Source organism: Macrobrachium nipponense, chromosome 22 (assembly GCF_015104395.2).
Source record: "Macrobrachium nipponense isolate FS-2020 chromosome 22, ASM1510439v2, whole genome shotgun sequence".
Lineage (NCBI taxonomy): Eukaryota > Metazoa > Arthropoda > Malacostraca > Decapoda > Palaemonidae > Macrobrachium > Macrobrachium nipponense.
Window position 1 is genome coordinate 81,225,529 of NC_087213.1, and position 16,582 is coordinate 81,242,110.

The 16,582-nt window shown below is 34.4% G+C and overlaps 1 protein-coding gene across 1 annotated transcript in view; it reads left to right on the plus strand.

The window, feature by feature from the left end:
* LOC135198823 (low-density lipoprotein receptor-like) overlaps window positions 1-16,582 on the plus strand; it is a gene marked incomplete in the record, with an annotated part of 1,079,059 nt that overhangs the window by 182,081 nt on the left and 880,396 nt on the right. Inside the window, 1 exon segment of the mRNA XM_064226794.1 lies at window positions 5,129-5,466. Coding sequence (XP_064082864.1) covers window positions 5,436-5,466 — 31 coding nt within the window.

The window sequence follows — 16,582 nt, forward strand, 5'->3', positions numbered from 1 at the left end:
TCCACCAAACTATTGTCCTCCACCCATTTCACATGACCTTATGGCTTTCAAAGAACGTTGATCCAGCCTTCACCTTTACTGTCACTTTTACCATATCTGGCATTTCTTTCCCTCTTAGTTTTTGTTGAGCCTCTAATACTTCATTAAAGGTTCATCATAACATCATCATCAACCTTTTCATTCGCATTCAGCATTCACGCTTCATTTCCATAACTGAATTTGGCACACCAATCCCTTCATACATTTATAACCTGGCTTTCACAGACATTCCCAGTCTCTTTCCAATCTGTAGCACACATCCCGCAACCTTCTATGTCTCTCACATGTCTCATCATAACATCATCTGGTATATTTACTGCCAAATACTGTGAATTAAATGTGTGTATTCTTACACAATAAAATTTACATTCATTCCTCATATTCCTGGTTTCCACTTACCTTAACATTAATCTCATTCTCAATTACTCCCACCATCCCCCTTTTACTAATGTTTTCATTCGCAATAGTTTTGCTGTTTCTTCCCTAGACCAGTAGTTACAGCATCATCTGCAAATGCAGCATTACATTTTGTACCTTTATTCGCAAGCCCACAAGTTTGCTCTAATATCTGTTTTTCCTTTCTAAGTTCTTAAACGTAAAGATATTAAACAGTCATGGGAACATAATACTATTATGTCAGACTCATATTCCCACAAATCCAGTCACTTACCCATTAATCTATTATAATATTGACTTCCTTTTGCTAACAGGAACTTTAATTGCTCTGTACTACTCATCCCTTAAGAGCCTACCTGGCAGGAGAAAGATGCTTTATTCATATATATATAATATATATATATATATATATATATATATATATATATATACTATATTATATATATATATATATATATATATATGCAATTGTAATAGCCACCATGCCCTCTTAACTTCTTGAATTCTTTGCTCTCTTTTGGATGTCCCTGTCACTACAAAGCCTGAAGATCGAAGTTCAAAGAAATTCTGAGGAAAATTGTGATAGCCGATATCGGAAACAAACCTGGGTTTGTTTCCCGATACCAGCCTTCACAATTCTTCAGAAATTTCATGAACTTGGATCTTCAGGCTTTTTAGTGACAAGCATATCCAAAAAATGAGCAAAGAATTCATGAAGTTAAGAGGGCATTTTGCATATGTATCTGGTAAAAAATTGACCAGTAGATCCTACACACATACACACTACACACACACACATATACACATACACACACACACACACACACACACACACACACACATATATATATATATATATATATATATATATATATATATATATATATATATATATATATATATATATTCGGGTAAATAAGCCAACCGATCAATTATTTACAAAATTCTTTACAAAACAAGGTATTTCTTTAATTATGCCCTCCTTCCAGACAAGAAAGAAGTTACTATAACAGGCTTTTTGCGAAAATTTTGGAATTATGCCCCAATTTAAATCCCCAGGCGTATGATGGACTTTGAAAAAGCGCATATGAACTGTGTACGTAATAATTTCTCAAATGTATCTATTTCATCATGCCTTTTCCACTTATCGCAAAGCATTTATCGCAAGGTCGTTGATTTGGGTTTTAAAGAGATATCACAGAGATGCTGATTTCAGTGTGAAAGTTAGCAGTTTTTCTGCCATGTCACTACTTCCTATAGTTGATGTGGTAGATGGTTTTGACGAGCTTGCAGACGACGAGGACTTACCTCAAGAACTGGTTTCCTATTTTGTAGCATCTTATATTGGGTTCGAAAGTGGTGGAGGTCGTCGACGAAGGCGAATTACACCCCTTTTTCCTATGCATATATGGAATTTACATGAGAGAACTTTGCAAGATCAACCTCGCACCAATTACAATTTAAAAGGGTACCACCGTGTTCTACAGCGTTTGACGGTGTCCACGGTATTCCAGAGAAGCGAACTTACAAGGACTTTGACGAGCGAATTAGAAAATATTGTTTCTGTACAAAGACTTTACATGCTTCCTTTTAAAAATTTTAATGGTGTTATTGAAATTGTTATTAATGAACAAACTCCCATTTGGGTAAATGAGCAAATAGACCGTTTACTTACAAAACAAATTTACAAGGGATAGGTCCTGAAAAAAAATTACCAGGAGCTCATTATTTCTACGTTAATAAGTTGGATTCAAACTATCGGGAATCAACAATACTGGGAATCAGCTTACCGGGAATCAAATAACCGGAATAAAAAAACCGGGAATCAACATACCTAGAACCATATACATACATACATACATATATATATATATATATATATATATATATATACATACATATATATATATATATATATATATATATATATATATATATATATATATATATATATATATATATATATATATATATATATATATATATATTAGCCAACGAACTCGGCAGTGCCTGGGGTAACTCTTGAATTTCTACTAATAAATTCTCTCTCTCTCTCTCTCTCTCTCTCTCTCTCTCTCTCTCTCTCCTGTTTAGATAGTTGTTTCAGTTACATTACCCAGCATTTTTTACATTTTACATTGCACCACTTCTTACCCTTCCATTCCAATTGGGGCTGAACTTGGACTTCAGGGGCACTGGGAGTGTCTATTCTTCCCAGTAACCTCAAAAGCTATGGATTTGAAATTTTTTACATTTCATTTTTCTCTCTTTCTCATCCCCACCTTCCTATTGGGAATGAACTTGGACTTATAGGGCATCTGGAGTGTCACTATTGATCTCGGATTAGACACTAATTTCTATAGTTTTCGGTTATTTTTACGTCATCACCTTTTCGCCTTCCTTCTTGTTGGGGCTGAACTTATACGTAAAGGACATTGGAAGTGTCACTATTCATCTCAGCAACCTTGAAAACTATCAATTAAACACTGATATCTGTTGTTTTCAGTTATTTTTACATGTCATCCCCTCCCAACCCCTTCTCAACCCCCATCCTATCTGGGTTGAATTTTTGCATGTAGGCCATTGGAATGTCACTATTCATCTCAGCAACCTAAAAGCTATGGATTACACACTAATATCTGTCTTTTTCAGTTATTTTTACCTATCACCCCCTTCCTACCCCCTTCTCATCCCTCTCCCTTCTTATCAGGGTTAAACTTGGACTTAAAAGGCAACAGGAATGCCACTATTCATCTAAGCGACCTGAAAAACTATGGATTAGCCAGTAATGTTTGCCGTTTTCAGTTGTTTTTAACTTAGACTCCTTTCTCAATCCCTTCCTACACCCCCCCTCTAGTGCTGGTGATGTCTTGTCCCCAACCTGTTCTTTTCCACATACTAAGTCATATGTATACCAAATTTAGTTGAAATTGCTCAATGTATCTCAAAGTGTATGGGCCACGTACATACATCCATTCATCTCTCTCTCTCTCTCTCTCTCTCTCTCTCTCTCTCTCTCTCGCTCTCTCTCTCTATCTCATATATATATATATATATATATATATATATATATATATGTATATATATATATATATATATATATATATATATATATATATATATATATATATATATATATATACACACGCTAAACAATAATTTGACGAAATCATGGCTTTTGTTACATCTAATCAGGGATGCCTCTAGGGACAGACAGCTCAGCACTCACATTCATGATCAAAGATGTACGTCTATATAAGGTATAATCCTTTTCATAATTATACTTATACAAACACCACATATCTTTGAAACAATGATTCCCAAGAACAGCGAGTTTGTCAATCTGTATATATTTTGCTCCGGAAAGTAATCATCACAAATTCTTGTTATAGTTGGTTGCTATTTCATATGTTTCTTCAAAGATTCCCATCTGGTTTTTATACATATTTCAGTGCTCTGTAGTCAGATCTGTTCCTGACATTTATTGTCTTCGTGAAATACATTCTCTTCTATTTCCCTGGGAAAGCAAAACTACAAGAGTGAAGGATGTAACAATTTTATGTTTCTTGGCTCCCTCGGAGGTGTCATTTAAATTCTGGCTATAAATATCTAGATATAGATGCACTCTGTTGTTTACCCACACGACCTGTGTGAGAGCGTACACATGTGTACGTATGTATGAGTGTGCGTGTGTGGATGCTTGCGTGATAACTTTTATACATTAAGATTTTTTGTATGTTTTTATACACAGAGCAGTGCTCGTCAAAAAGGGTCACTTGAGCACGTGTATTCGTCATATTATAATCCTTATCATAATAACTTGGGAAACACACATGAATTGATATAAAGTCTTAGTTGTATAGATACAGGAAGGAGCTTTGACTGCGCCTATCGTTTGAATTTTGCTCAGCAACTAGCATTTCAAAACGTAAACACTTAATTTAATGGCGTAGATACAGCCAATTCTTGACTTCTGTCAGCACCGTGTTTCAATTTCTTCATGGTACTGCACTTCAGGCCGTGAGCAGCAAGGGCAGTCATCCACAGAATAGACTAACAAAACGACCCTTTCTTTTTCCCCTTCCCTCTTCGTTAGATTCACATTGACACCTTTGGTGGCGATCGCAGTTGCTGTGCAGAAGGAGGGCATCTGTTTTATTGTCCATCCAAAACTTTTGGTATATTCATGATTGGTAAATAGTTCATTCAGAGTTTCTCTCTCACTTTGAAATTTCCTTTTAAATATTTTGCTTGAAATGCGCGTTTGCCATCGGTTGTTTTATTCGGTTGTGTGTTGATACATTTCAGTTTGTTTCCTTACGTTATTCCGGTATGTGATAAAAGGAAGAAGGATCTCTAAACACTGTTAACCCATTGGTATGGTGTAGTGTTAATGAGATGAATTTCACTCAATTTTGTGCACCAATTCTCAATGTGTGTGTGTGTGCTTTTTATATTAATGAGTGGTTTATTATAGTATAGTTGAGAAAGATTTTATTTATAAAACTTTCATTACCTTCCCAAGAATTTCTGGTAGATTTGTGTTGTAATCCAATATAATTTGATGTTGAATGTACTCAAAAGAGAGCTTTTTGGTACTGCTCTCTCTCTCTCTCTCTCTCTCTCTCTCTCTCTCTCTCTCTCTCTCTCTCTCTCTCCAAGCAAGCTAGTAATGTTAACTCTTTCTTTGCAGGAATCGATGGCGTTGGGATTCACTCGAGATGAACCACTGGAAACGGGAATTGAGTCATCGTCGGGAAATGAAAACATTTTGAATTTTCATGTTCTCTTTTCAATGAGGAAGAGGTTGGGTAGTTTTGTTCCTTTGAACTGCCCTTCCTTTATTTAGCTGCATAAAGAACCTACCAAGAAAGAAATTAAGAGAGTGCGAACGGTAATGTTAAACACGACTTTAAGTCAAGAATATTTCGTATTGAAACACTGAAACGAAGACCTTTTTGGAAACTTGGTTATTTGTGTGAGAAGTTCTTCACGCCGCTATGGTTTATCTGCTTTTCCTCCTGTTCACCGGTAAGTCACCCCCCACCCCATTATTTTTTATTACTTTTGGCGTGGCACTGATTTACCCAAATCACTCAGTGACTGATGTAAATGCCTAAGGTACGAGTGTCTCCGTTTGTTTTAAATGAAAATAAAACTTACCTGCTGTAATAAGTTAACCCGGATCTAAAATGTAAAGAGTGAAAGCTATTGATTTATAGATGGCCATTATTGTACCATATTAATGTTGAGCCTCTGGGAGATTCAAGTATTTTCTAAAATCGAGTCTGGAAAATTGAGGTTGTCTGCAGTATGTTGAAATGTCTTAATAGAAATTTAACTAGTTATTCTTATTTGAACTCGTGACTGGTGTTCTTATTGAAGACAGCCACATAATAACATTTGGTTCTTAAGGGGAATATGAATGCAGATCTGTAGGCCAGTTCTAGTGCGAACCTAACTGAATATGCAGGCCTGGCGGATATATAGTAGGGAGCGTAGCGGAGAATGGTAGAGAGCGTAGCATCAAATAGATTATTCCATCTTAGGATGACATTAATATGTTAACTGAGACTTCCAGAGTGCTTATATTATATTGAACCCTCTGCAGCAGGATGCAAAAGGTAACTCGCGTTGAATTTAAGCTGCTACATCATCTTGAAGTAGACTCGCCATTTTGATTACTGTATCATTTGTTTACAAAATTGCTTAATTGCAGAAATATATTCTCATTTGATTAGCGCATTGACTTCATTTTTAAACGCGTTGAAAACTATTTGAAACTATTTGAAAGAGCGCCAGGCAGTGACCGTTAACGTAAATTGTTTCACTGGGAAGGCTCTGGAAGATGCAGTTGCCTGTCTGCACCTGAGGAGTCTGAGTCTGGAAAAAGCCTCATCAAATGCTGCAATGATGGTTCGGCCGGGGACTTATTTGAATACGAAAGGCCTAGTATTAATGTGCACGTGCACAAACACACATAATATATGTGTATGTGCACATGTGCGCAATATATATATATATATATCATATATATATATATGTAAGTGTTTACATAATAAAAATATGGAATGTTAGTCCATATATATATAAAGTCTAAAACTAAAGAGGTCAACCAGATTGCTTGCAGGAATGTGATCAGACTAGAGACGCTAAAGATGACGTATACAATAAGTATGTAGGCTAAGATAACATGCCGTCACCTGTAGTCATTCAATGTTTTTAACATTAGTCCAAGCTTCCCTGCTTGAGACAACTACCGCCTACGTGATCTGTAGCGTGGTCTCATTTGAGTGTGTGTTCGTATGAAACTATGTTCTTGTATGTATGTTCATATGTTCGAACTACTGTCTGTTCCTTCATAACTTGTAACAGAGATGGTAGACAGGCAGAAGAGAGTTAGTTATCGTCATTAGAAGACTGTACCTCTTTACCTAAGCTTTATCATGTAGAGAATAGGATTAGCCATCATCATTGGCAGAAGCGATCAAGCTATCGTTATTAGAAGACTTGTACAATCATATCTGATCTTCACCATGTAAAACTTCAGAAGAATATATAATTTTTATACTTAGTGTTTTCTACAAGAACCTCACCGAACCATGAGTTTAAACACATCGTCGTAAAGATAATACCGACTTCGTAAGTGATCTACAAAACCCCAGACACTCCATTGAAGATGGAAGTGCAATACCAACCGACTTAGCGTATAGATTATCGCAAGTCTAACATTACCTCATAGGGCGCCTTATCATACAAGGCACAAGCCCTAATATTGGTGGCCAGCGGACCAGAAGAACTCTACAACGTCCTACGAAGAAAAAACAGAATAATAAATCATGAAGTCAACGACGACGAAAGCAGCAGATTCTTCAAGCAACCTAGTATCATCATTAGTGAGCGACTGCAGAAAACAACAAGATTCGTCAAGCAACTTAGGTATCATCGTTAGTGAATAACTTCAAGAAACCCAAAACCGACGTGTTCCTGCCTTTTCCTACGGCAACGGAAGCTTCGTCTCTCATTAGAATCATTCAAGAAAACATCGTTAGTGAGCGTTTTCCGGCACTGCAAGAAACAAACCGAACGCGTCTGCAGCATCGGATTTTCAAGGGCTCGAATCATCGAAACAACGCGCACGGGGGTAAAACGAAGCCAAACCAGGTCGTCCGCTAAATAGAGAAGGAGGACCAAGGCTGTGTGTCGTTATCGGAACACCGTGACTTCCCACAAAAGCAAGCTAAGTACAATTTTTTTATTCATTTGGAGTAACTTTGAGTGTTTCCTTTGCAGGTCGAATTTCGTTATTCCTGTGGCTGAAGTTACGAGACATTCTTAATCTTACTTTTTTACAGAAATTATCTATATCATTGAGATTTCGCTACTGCGAGTTTTTATCTTTGAGTGTCTGTTTCCAGAAGTTCTACTGAAATATCATAATCATATACTATGTTAACTTTATCATTTTGGGTGATTATTAATCCCTTACGTAACAAATCATATTAAACAGTGAATATGCGTTTACGCAGTGGACGTCTGTATTTATACAGATGCATGGATAGGGTCGTTAAGCACCGTAGTGATTAGACACACAAAACAAGTGGAACACCCGTACAAATCTATATAAATTAGAGGTAACACTATTTCGGGTCATGACAATAAATGCTCCTTTGCAAAGTCCCGATCGCAGTTTTAGCCTTGAGTTTTTGAGTTATATAAAATATCGAACCTCAATGACTCAACTTAACTTTAAAAATACGGCTGGATTGCAAGGAATAACATGTCTGTAAAAAACTTTCATCAGGGCTAAATGCGCTGACCAGGATCCCTCACTATTTCAAATTTTAGCAAAGAATGAAGTACAAACAGTTAATATTGAATACAGTAGAGATAACTTGTCTTATTAGTAATCGCTCAGTTCCTAATAGTTCGTCATTCATTGCTTTATACGTAACCAGCAACATAATGCTAAAAACACACAATACGTTGCCCGATGGTAATAAAGAGAAGGATCCTAATTATTACAAAAAGAAATAGAAACAGTAGCCTTTCAGAATCAAACAAGCAAACTCGGTTACTGTGTCACCTAGTCAAGCGGTCAAGGTCAGTCAAAAAAACTGCCGAAGTGTTCAAAGCATAGCAAATTCCACACAATAAGCGACTCTAGCAGAGTGGGGAAAAGCGATGTTGGTTCATACATACCGATATCTTTTTGAATTAAAATGGATTTTTCCTATGAAACACACGACCGTATAAAGTAATCAGGAGCGGTTTTCGTTTTTTTTAATACGTAAGTTATTATAGTAGTTTATTTTTTAGTGGATAAAGCCCGACTGTATGCGCCGTAAAAATTAGAATATCTTGTTTATTTCTTTAGTAGACGTAATATCCTGTATTTACGGACAATCACCGTCTGTTGTTCGAACTTCCCTAATGAGAAGTCCGGATAAGCGAGCGCTTACAGATACCTCCATAGTTATACATTGATCTGTATGTAGTGTAATTGTAAGATCCATCTAGGGGTATACAAAATATTATCTTACATCCTGCAAAATAAGGCGTGTTTATCAAAGGAAAATCCTATAAACCTTCAAACATAGTAAAATCCGTTTGAACAAAAATGAGACAGTTAATCAAATAATAACTTATATAAAGGAACTATACATTTGTCTCATAAATCGTAACATTGTTCAAATGACCCAACAGAATTCTCCCACAACCGCAGTCGCACTTTGCACGCAAAATCTCGAGAAGCATGCACCCTCGAATGTCTTAGTGCGTGTAAAAAGACTTTGCTGGGAAATGAAATTTTAATCCTTCCCGACACTCTGAAATATAACGATTTCCGCGAACAAAGCCCTAAAAAGTATACATTATCGTGGATACGGAAGTTATAAATATCGCATTTTTTATTGTTGGCTAATTTTTAATCACGCCCAACCATAGTGGGATGAATCTCTCTGATAATCTATCTAAAGTAATATCCGTAAAGTCATTCAAGCAGAGGTGATTCAGCAGAATTTTTTTTTATCTTCTACTGAATACCAGGAAGTTTCTCCACTAGCGAGTGATCTCCCCCCCCCTGGGAGAAAAACGGATGTCATTGAAAACAAAACACGGTCTAAGGACAAACATAAAGCTATTTAACGTTACCTTCGTATAGATTCTCAATGAAATTTTAAAATAGAGATAAATGACGAAGTTGAAAAATGTTAGTAATAGGAGCCATTAGGAAAATCAAATAAGCCCCATATAATTTTTTCCCTCAAACGTCATGCCATAAAAGATCGGACTTGGCGTATCTGCGCAGATTACTGTCGCTTAAACAAGGAAACGACTTCCGATAGTTTCCTGTGCCATGTACCGACGACATCTTATCTCTGTTAGGTTAGAATAAATTTTTTTTCACCAACTTGGACTTACTTAAAGGCTTTTACCAGATACCATTACCTAAGTGATTGTACCTCATACACAGTTTTCAGCACACTCAGGGGACATTATCAATTTTTACGTATGCCTCCGGCTTACGTTGCGCCCCAATTACAATATAGTGTTTGGAGATTTTTAGGCGATAACCTACATGCCTATATGGATGATCTTGTAATCTTTTCTAATACCTTAGAAGTACATTCACATAAAGTAGAGCTAGTGCTACAGAGACAAAGACAAATAATCTCAGAGTAACATATCTAAATGAGAGTTTTTTAAAACCGAACATGTTTATCTAGGTTTTATGTGTCTGGTCAAGGTCTTAAAAGTAGTCCATGGTAAGGTGTCGGCTATTCATAACTTTCCGGTACTTATTAACGTAAAAGGGGGATACAGCACTTTTGCGCTGTAGTGGGTATTACAATCGTATGTAAATATGTAACTCTTCAATCATGACAGCTCCTTTAACAGATCTTACGAAGAAGAGCGTAGATTTATTATGGTCTAAAAAGCATCAACAGGCGTTCGATATCTTAAAAGCGGAATAATGCAGCTTACCTAACTTAAAAATCCCTGATTTAAATAAGGAATTTTTTTTTTATTGCACAGACGCCTCAGACCAAGGGTAAGAGGGATACTACTTCAGCAATATGATAAACAGTTCTTTCCTATAGTTTTTATCACGTAAACTAAAGCCCTCTGAAAGTAAATATGCAGTAATAAGCAAGGAAGGGCTAGGTATCTTTAACTCACTAGTACATTTTAAGTTCATAATCTATGGCTATCCTGATAAAGTCCTTACTGAACATGAGTCCTTTACCGAGTTTTTCAAAGGCTTTAATAACAGTCCAAAAAGGAACTCGGTGACAAATGATCATTCAGGTCTTTGGAGCCAAGATAAAATATCTACCTGGGAAAGCAAATATCATAGCTGACGCATTATCCCGCAATCCCGCACCATACAGCAAAGAACCATTAATTAGACTAAAAGATATAGAAACATCCGTGCCTATTGTTTTTAAAACCGTATCTAAACAAGAAAATTCCTTAACCCAAGAGATCGCGAGCATTGAATATCTGGGTCGGAGCGCAGAACTGTTACAAACTGAACAAAGCAAGTGTCAACAGCGATAAGCAAAACAATAAACACCAAACAATAAACACTTCGAAACGGAAACAGGGTCAGCGGCTAAGCAAACAATAAACACTTCGAGCAGAAACCCTAAAGCAAAAGTATATTTAAAGTATGTGTATCAGAATAATGTAATCAAATGTAATATTATATGTAGGTCTGTGACGAGGTAAACCCGAAGAACACAGCAGATGACTAACGACCAGGTATTAGTAATAATCTCTTTCATACCAATCGTCATAAACTGGTTGCATTCCGTCATCCAGGGTTCCCTACTATGTCACAGAAAGCCAAATCACTATTTTACTGGCCTACAATGCTTACAGATATAAAAAGCACATAACTGATTGTAACACGTGTCATGAAGACAAGGGACACACTAAGACACCTGTCAGTTTAAGGGCCTATCCTGTGCCAAATCAATCCTTGAAAGAATATACGTAGAATTATTAACAGAATTACGAGTCTGACAGAGGGAATAAAACACTTCTTAGTGTTAATAGTTCCTTGACACGTTATATAGAATTAATAGCACTAAAAACAAACACCGCAATTGAGTGCGTTAGGAATATTTATGAGTGCTAAATCAGTAAACATGGAATTCAACACATAATAATCTGTGACTCGGGTGGTGTAAATCAATAATAATCTCCTTAACACGTTGTGTGAATTCCTATCCATTAAGAAAACCAATAGTATATTTTATCACCCAGAGTCAATCGGTTTGGTAGAATACCGGATAATTAAATAGGAAGTGTCAATGTCTTACGAGTTACAACTCGTGATATTGGATCCGAACTGGATTATAGCGGTTCTCGCGGTTTTGAATACCTTTATCATTTATATCTTGTATCTATAGAATTGATGCCGCAAGTAGCCTTATACGGTACGCCGCTAGAACACTTTTCCACATATTCAAGCCAACCATTAATTTATCAAATAAATATATAAAAAAAAAATATATAAAGAAATAAATAAATATAAAAAAAATAAAAATAAATATGGATACAAGTGGAGTCATATAATACACTCCGTAAGAAGTCGGAAGGGTTACAAATTATAATACAAAAAGGAATCACGATAAAATCAATAAGCAAAACGTAACCCAAGGTTAATTAAATATCTAAATATATATGCGTAAAGATTTGAACTCTAACTTAACGCTTTAGTAATGACAAATAAGCTAAAAGTTCAAACACATATCCAAAAACCTACTGACATATTGTCTGTCCCGGTAATTTATTTTCGTAGTCAATGAAAAAAAAAAAAAAAAATAAATAAATAAAAATAATAATAATAAATAATAAATAAATAAAATAAAATAAAAGAGATTTTAAAGTCAGGAAGTCTAGAAGTGAAATTGTTTATCTATGGAATAATCCTATATGAATCTTATACAGGGCTAATAATATATATAGAATTTGTATGGAAACCTTTTTCATTAGTTTCAATAAGGAATATTTAATTTAAACATAATTACAATTATGCAGTTTTTCCAACATGAAACTAATATATTTGTTCAATTTTGGTACTGTTTTTTTTCAGACATTCTTTTCGTGTGGGTCGAGGTATTAAAAGACAATAAATTTATCCTAAAGTCGTATGTATTACAGCAAGTAACGTAACTCTTAGCTGGCTGAGAGCAATCTCCTGCCAAGTGACGACGTCATCATTGCCGTATCAGCATTTGTTCCTTTTAACCTCAATAATCTGCTTACACAGGCTTCATCTCGCGATTGCAAAGCAGGTTGCTGGAGAAAGGAATGCTTAGCCCGAACTTCTCATGGGCAAGGCAGACATTAGGTACAGGTGTCTATCGGTATGCGCAATGCAACTTGCAATCATTTTTAAAATAATAAACAAAATAAGGAAATAGAATTTCTATAACATCAAAATGAATTAATTTTTTCTGAACCTCATAGACATTTAGAAGTATCACGATATGGATATGGATTTATTTACTTGCAACATTAGCTTATTACAATTCAAGTAAACATTCATGGGAAAATGTCACATTTTCTTGAAAAAACCCAAAGTTTATTTAGAAATTAGTTACATAGTGGGTTTTTTTCGTTGCATCTCCTACCTATTAATAAAGTTTTTAAAAAAATTAACCTCAGAGGATGCGCGCGAGAAAATTGAATATGAAACTTTTGTTAGGGCACATAGAATCATGATTAATATTCTCTTTGACTCTTATGTTGCCTGGCAATCTTACAAATAGCTCCGTTTTCCACTTCTTTGTCTAGTTTAACTACTACCAGTAATATCGAATTTTCTTTGGGGATTTGATTGATATCTGTTTATTTGTTATAATTATGGATATTTTTACAGTCATCATAGAACCTGGATAGGTTCACTCATTGTTAATGCCATGGATAAAAAAGTTTGTACAGCGGACTCTTTGAATTCCAAAATATCAGCGAATTCATGGTGGGGGTTAAGTCTGGTCTAAATGGCTCTCTTCCCTCCCCTGTATTTGGATGTTGTCTGAATTTACTTTGCCCTTGTGACAAGTTATAATTTAAACTTGCAGGCTGATTAATGGAACCTGTTACAGTATCCTGCAGTACGAGAGTTTCACATCGCAACTTCAAAAAATCGTTCGTCGCAGCGGACGACTACAGTCAAGTAACAACCGCCTACAATGTGAAAGGAATTTCATGGACTTCTTCGACCTACACCGTATCTCGTCGTTAATCTCGTTTTAATGCTGAACGCTCCGGCGGCTGTCGGAATCGACTACAATAAGGGACATACTTCCGACAATTACGACCCGAAGGATATTCAACTCTACTTTGCTGGCGAAGGACTCGTGCTGGGATGATCTATTCATCGCGAACGTAATCGTGTAGCTTAGGATGCAGAGAATAAGTATGAGCGCAAAATGGAACGTTGGACCCGCCCAGGCAAATTTTCCCCTTGTTTTAACCATTGAAAAAGGCCGTTTCATTGGCTATAGGTGGTTGTCTGGAACTGTGTAATGGACGAAAAGTTGTTCGAAAGCTAGTTAAAAGTGAAGTAGTATAACCTCGGTCATGTATCATATATATATAAAGTATCATGTATCCTATATCTAAAATGAAATGACCATAAATAAAAACAGAATCGAAAATATATTTTGTTTTTTGCGTGTACGTAAATAGGAATCTTCTTATATAAATGATCCATAAATAACCAGAATCGAAAGAAATATTTTTTGCGGTGTACGCACTAGGAATCTATATATAAATGATCATAAATAACGGAATTGAAATATATCTTTGCGTGTACGCAATAGGAATCTATTTAAAGTGCACATATATTAATCATAATTATATGAATCCATATACATATGTATAAACAAATCAGGTAGCCTATAATCAATCTGTTACCTTTTTTCTTACCAATATCTGCAGTTATATATGAGTTAGTATATTGATTAATGAATCAGATATATAACATTTAGCATAAAAATCAACGAATCAATCAGCATAAACATTAATAATTTTATCAATTCATATGAACTTTTTTATCAGTTAAATATGATTTTTATCATGTTAATCTTCATTCTATGCAATTATCAGAGTACATTAGTATTTACTGTAGCATATTGTATTTAATTAATGAGTTGAAGTTGGAAAAAACTGTATCATTATATATATCATGTGATCACTATATTTTCCAATATCATTGTTTTATATTTATTACTTGAATCAATTCATGTACACCATGAATTTTTTATTTACTATATATATATTCACATAGTGTCTGTTTTATCACACTCCTATAAGTCAAATGCAAGTCAAGTTTGAGTAATATTCAGTGGTTGGTTTTGGTAGCTGACCGAGCTAATGTAAGTGTTTACATAATAAAAATATGGAATGTTAGTCCATATATATAAATAAATCTAAAACTAAAGAGGTCAACCAGATTGCTTGCAGGAATGTGATCAGACTAGAGACGCTAAAGATGACGTATACAATAAGTATGTAGGCTAAGATAACATGCCGTCACCTGTAGTCATTCAATTGTTTATAAACATTAGTCCAAGCTCCCTGCTTGAGACAACTACCGCCTACGTGATCTGTAGCGTGTCTCATTTGAGTGTGTGTTCGTATGAAACTATGTCATTGTATGTATGTTCATATGTTCGAACTACTGTCTGTTCCTTCATAACTTGTAACAGAGATGGTAGACAGGCGGAAGAGAGTTAGCTATCGTCATTAGAAGACCTGTACCTCTTTTCCTAAGCTTTATCATGTAGAGGAATAGGATTAGCCATCATCATTGGCAGAAGCGATCAAGCTATCGTTATTAGAAGACTTGTACAATCATATCTGATCTTCACCATGTAAAACTTCAGAAGAATATATAATAACTTAGTGTTTTCTACAAGAACCTCACCGAACCATGAGTTTAACACATCGTCGTAAAGATAATACCGACTTCGTAAGTGATCTACAAAACCCCAGACACTCCATTGAAGATGGAAGTGCAATACCAACCGACTTAGCGTATAGATTATCGCAAGTCTAACATTACCTCATAGGGCGCCTTATCATACAAGGCACAAGCCCTAATATATATATATATATATATATATATATATATATATATATATATATATATATATATATATATATATATATATATGTATATATATATATATATATATATATATATATATATATATATATATATATATATATATTATATATATATATATATATATATATATGTATGTATATATATATTTATATTTATATATATAAATATATATATATATATATATATATATATATATATATATATATATATATATATATATATATATATATATCGTGATAATATTCATATATATATATATAAATATATATATATATATATATATATATATATATATATATATATATATATATATATATATATATATATATATATATATATATATATATATATATATATATATATATATTATATATATATATATATATATATATATATATATATACATATATATATGTATATGTTTATATGTAGTATATATATGTATATATATATATATATATATATATCTATATATATATATATATATATATATATATATATATACATATATGAAATTGTAATAGCCAAAATGCCCTCTTGACTTCTCAAATTATTATTAATTTATGTTTTTTGGATACGCTTGGCACTACAAAGCCTTGAGCTCCAACTTCAACAGAATTTGAAGAGATCACGATGTCCGGATATCACACTCACACACACACACACACACACACACACACACACACACACACACACACACACATATATATTATAATATATATATATATATATATATATTATATATATATATATATATATATATATTATATATATGTGTGTGTGTGTGTGTGTGTGTGTGTGTGTGTTAAGCATCCCCTATCGCAAAACGACGCAAAAAGTACAAAAAAATGCTTTGAAAGAACTCCCGCCACTAACTGCGTTTCTTTAATGATGACATCAAAGAGGTCTCATTTGTGTCTAGCTCTGCAACCGAGGGGAAGGTGGTTATGAATCTGAACAACCAAATATTAAATTATTATATAAATTTGGGACAGT